We start from the raw sequence: 4,977 nt of genomic DNA, 5'->3' as shown, positions 1-4,977 counted from the left end.
CGCCCTTTGTTTTCTGTTCATTCTGTAGCCGGTGCCAGCGTGGCTTCGCCGCTCCTGACCTTGACACCACTACCTCGGCTTTCCCAAAGCACCTCTGCAAAAGCGTGGGGACAGCCGTCCACCCCTCACACCCACTCCCAAGGCCTGTCATCTTCGGGTCGGCACGGGCCACGACCCCCTCCAGCTTGTCACACTGCAGTCCTCACTTAGGCTCCATCCTTCTTTCCCCCACCCAAACCTCAAATCCATCGGCACGTGTCAACAGCTGCTCCGGAACTACTGAGCTCCTTTTTCCACCTCTGATGCTGAACCCCAGACCCAAGCCTGGTCTCTCACCTGCCTCCATCCAAGCCCCGTGTACACGTCCACACAGGTGCCCTCCGGGCTCCCTTCCTAGAGCTCGTCCGCCCCGTGTCTTCGTGCTTCACACCAGGCACTGGCTGTCCTCTGTGCAGAGAACAAAGTCTGTGTTCCACACGCACCCTGTCCTCTGCAGCCCTCTGCCTGTGACTGCAGCCAGGGACCGGGCTCTAGAGCGCCCGCTCAGCCCTCTGTACCCAGGGCCAGGCCCTCGTCCCTCCTCACGACCTCTTCACCACGACCCCTCCCAGCTACACCGAGACATCGAAGAGCTGGTGAAAAGCTTACACTCCAGTGTTTGTGCCGAGAATGCCTCCAAGAGCCTGGTTCACCCAGGAGGAGAGGGCTGTGTGCAGGGACAGCTGTGTAGACACACTGGCAGGCCTCCGGATAGCTGCTGGTGGCTCAGGGTGTGGGTGGGGGTGGAGGCCCTGGAGAGGGAAGGTCCCAGAGGGTTCCCAGACTCCTCAGCCTTTGGTGTTTGGGGGAGGGAGGAGCTCAGGTGAGGCTTTCTCGGGCTACGTGCACCAGCCCCAGACTGGTGGAGTGGGGAGCCCGGCAGCACACTGCTCTGGGACACGGCGGGCCGCAGGCCACCACACAGGACCAGAGCGGCCACAGGAGCTTGGAGACCCCCGACACAAAGCTCCCAGCGGAACCCAGGGCCCTCAGCCTCAAAGCAGAGCGCCTGAGACAGAAGGACACATCTGACAGTGGAAGCTTTATTTTTCAACCTCACACAGACACAGAGGACAGAGGGCTGGACATGGAGGCTAAAGGAGGCTTGTGCGCGTGAGCTTGGCAGTCCTGCTCCAAGGGGCAAACCTTCCGCTGTTGTCCATCCATATGTCCTTCCAGCTGTACCCAGCGACCACACCCACCTGGCCCAAAGCGTGGCTGGGCCACCTGGGGCTGCAGATCCACCCAAGAGCCTTTCACAAAGGAGGGTTTACATTTCTGTAGGTCGTTTGGGAACTTTAGTTTTCTAGATATTAAAACCACTTGGATGTTTTAAGTACCTGGTGAGGTCCTCAGGTAAATTAAAAGACTTGGAAAAATTCCCATGTCTCATCTTGCCTAATGTCTGACAGATGCCATCAAGAATAAGCATTAAGGTACAAAAATACTATATATATGTATATATAAAACGGCAACAAAACTAAACCACGCTTCTAAAGCAGATGTGCTGTGCCAGAGAACACTGCGTAGTTTAAGTTAAATGCATTTCTGGTCCTGGCATCACCTCCCATTCTTAAGGAAAAAAAATACTTTAAATAATTTAAATAAAAGTCACAGGATGATGTTTACTGTTTAGGAATTTAAGAGGGTGGAACATTCCAACACTTCACCAGTACATCTGGTTGTGGTCTCATGAATGTCCTTCCCTGAAGCCAGCTCAGGGTCCGTTCATTTGGTTTCGAAAGGAGCTTGGATTTTTCAGAAGACCAACAAAAAATGTGGTAAGAGTTTTCGTTGGTATCAATTACAAAAAAACCCAAAAAAACCAAGGCCTAAGAAGACTAGTAAAAATGTTCCAATGCCATCACAAAAGACACTACAAAAACCAAAGTGCTCAAATTGAAGGAGCAGTAACCTTGTCCAGAACATATAAAAGCTGTAAATATAGGTTTAGTATATACAAAACTCGGTCAGAAGAATTTGAGAGCATTCTTCAGTGTAAGCGAAGAGCTTGCGGGGAACCTGCCCTCGGCGCCCCCAGGACCCCCCCCGCATCCTCTCGGGGCCTGGGGCGCAGCACGGAGACTCGCGGAGGGACCAAGGCAAGAAGGGAAACGTCAGTTCAGGTGAAGTTTTCGATGACGAGTACTCAATGAAGGGGCCGTTCTGTCCCTTCACAGTGGCCACTAGGGACTGCAGCCGCCACGGTGCACGCTCCACGGGTCAGCTGCGGGGTGAAGCGCCTGCGGATCTCGGAGCAGGGCAGCGAGTGCGCCGCGCGTGCAGGACCGGCCCGGGCGCCTGCGGGCTGTACAGCTGAACGTGGACTTAGACACACGGGGACGGTGTGGGGACGACCTAAACCTGCGGCGGACGCCAGCTCCGGGAGGCAGCGGCCTGCCGGCGTACCTGCACGCGCAGAGGCTCCCGCAGCCGTACGAAGATCTGCCCTTGACACTTGGAGACACGCGTCGGCCCGCGGCAGGGCGCTGCATCTCCCCACGTCCACGGCTTCGCTGAGCCAGAGACGTGGTGCCGAGAGGGAAGCTCCGGGTGAGCAGCTGTGCCGGAACCAGTCAGGGCAGCCCGGTGCCTGCCCAGGCCATGGGCTCTGGGCTCAGGGGAGGGCTGGAGGGAGGGGAGGGACCTCCCACAGGACCGCAAGCCATTCTCTCGCCCTTCTCGGCCACCCTGGGCTGACCTTCTCTGCAGGTGGTTTCAGAGCCACGGGCCGGGCTGGGAAACGTCTGGGTACGCTGCCCTGCTCTCTCCCTGCCTCCCTGGGCCCTTTTCCTGCCCCTCAGCACTGGGGTCTCAGGAGGTTCGTGCCATGCTACACCAAGGCCCCACCAGACTCCTGGAGCAGCAGGCTGGGCCCAGCAGCTGGAGTCAGGTCAGAACATTGAAAACCAAAACTTATTTGGGAATGATTTTGGGCCTCCATTCTCCGAAAACTGGCCCAAACCCTGCATTGTGCCCTCTCCCTGCGGAGGCACTGGTGGATCATAACTTAAAATACATCGCAGAGACACAGGACGTAGAAGCCCGCCCAGGTCCCTTCTGTGTCAGCTCAAGGGGCAGAACCAGTGGGGCACGGGAGACCCATATTCGTTTACAGAGTTTAAATCTGTTTTGGAACTTTAACCTTTCCTGAAAAAGTTTTAAAATAATCTCCCAAATCTCAAGTTTGGAAGTTCATCCCACTAGCTCTGGCCTCTTTCATACGCAAAAGTAATTCTTTTTCTTCAAGTGCATCAGAATGGAAAAGGAAGTCCGACTTGACTCGGTCCACTGCCTTAACTTCTAACAGCGTGGACCACCCCGTCCAGAGACTGACACAGAAGCCCGACCTCCAGAGCCCTGCCGGACTGCAGCCCTACGCACATGCGCACCTGCGGCCCCTGCAACAGTCTTTGCTAACGCTTACTTTCTAGATAAGGAAGCTGTTGGCTTAAATAAACAAGATGTTCCATTAGATTTCTCTATTTATAGCTTACCTAAAATATAATCAGTGGTGTCTTCTAGTTCTGAACAAGGCTTAAAAAAAAAAGGTCCCTTGGTGTATAGATTTGTTGACTGTTTCTGGAAGATTCCTAAATGAGCACGATGCCTTAACAGCTCATTTGCAAGAGGAATGACCCATTTGTAGTTTCACGAACTAGGAAAAAGTGGCCTACAGTACCCTCAGTCAACGAGAGGGGAATGAACTTGCCCTCTGAAAAGCCCCTAACCCTGTGGTCCAAGAAAATTTGGTTTGGTTTTCTATCAAACATGAAAGAGCACAGCCAAACTCTATCTTAAAGGCATAGCTTAAAAGAAGGTATTAACTAGTGGGTAAGTCATCAGTTGGTTAATTCTTTATCTAAAACTTGAGAAGTTAGAAAAAGGTCACTGAAACATTTCAGAAACAGCCATGTACGTGAACAGGACAGAGGCTGGAGGGACACCTTACCATCGGAACGGCCGGGAGAGGCCAGCCCACAAGGTTCAAGTTCAAGAAACACTGTCATCCAGGATGCTCCTGGATGTCTCCATTACACTTTCAGTCTCTTTCACAAAATAGTATTCAGAAGAGAACAAAGTTTTTATTTTACTCCCAACCATTGTCTTTGATCATGTGGGCAAGCTCAATAATAAATTTTCCTTCCTTGTATTTCTGACTGCTTTCAAAGGCATGTTCCTTGAAAAAGAAAAAAAGTAGAAAGAAGGTTTCAGGGCAGAATCGATTCACTTTTCAACTTCATTACACTCTTGGCAAAGAAAATAAGTGTATGGGATCAAGTCTCCCCAGGTGTTCCTTGTTCCACTGACCAGGGCCGGGGAGAGGTCTGTCTGCGCGACAAGCCCATCCGGGGCAGGGCAGCCCGCTGCACTCGTCCCAACCTCGTCCTAACCTCACAGATCAACTCTCGGCGAAAGGGTAACTCCGGTTCGTCCCTAAACATCTACGGCGCACAAGGCAAACTGGGAGGAAGAGGAGCAGAGACTCCCTGCAGGGGCTGCGGGTAAGAGGCAGGTGAAGGCAACTACACCGAGCGCCCTGGGGATCGTTGAGGACGTTAGAGGAAGAGAAGGCCCTCGGATGGGCAGTGAGGGTGGAAAGGAATGGGGCTCAGTGGGGGATGTGTGCGCATGTGCCCGTGCAGGCCTCAGCTGGGGACTGCGTCTCCTCATGTGTGAGGGGGAATACGGAGAACAGGAACAATCAGGAATTCCAGAAAGAGGGAACACAGGTGGCCCTGACCAAAACCAGCCAGAACGGCTGCAGGGGACGACTGCACTGGCCACACCCACGCGTACCTCTCAGATGCCGGGTGTGGTTGGGGGTGTGGGGGACAAATTTGGGAGTCAACAGCAGGGGTGGGGAACAACGGGAGCAGGGAGTGGGGGGGGGGGCAGAAGCTGCCCACGGGTGGGCCGGGGGAGGCCAGGTCTCGG

General features: G+C 53.9%; 1 protein-coding gene across 2 annotated transcripts in view; it reads right to left on the bottom strand.

Annotated features, from left to right (window-relative positions):
• Positions 1–1,062: 1,062 nt before the first annotated feature.
• Positions 1,063–4,977, bottom strand: part of YPEL1 (yippee like 1) — a 23,026-nt gene continuing 19,111 nt past the window's right edge. For both annotated transcript variants that reach the window (XM_040619539.1, XM_040619540.1), the window contains exon 5: positions 1,063–4,219. In XM_040619539.1, the coding sequence (XP_040475473.1) occupies positions 4,130–4,219 (90 nt within the window). In that variant the 3' untranslated portion in view covers positions 1,063–4,129. The remainder of the gene's footprint in view (positions 4,220–4,977) is intronic.

This window comes from Ursus maritimus, unplaced genomic scaffold (assembly GCF_017311325.1).
Source record: "Ursus maritimus isolate PB19 unplaced genomic scaffold, ASM1731132v1 scaffold_33, whole genome shotgun sequence".
NCBI classification, from domain to species: Eukaryota; Metazoa; Chordata; class Mammalia; order Carnivora; family Ursidae; genus Ursus; species Ursus maritimus.
The sequence above is the reverse complement of the archived record's forward strand: the minus strand, read 5'-3'. Positions and strand labels throughout refer to the sequence as shown.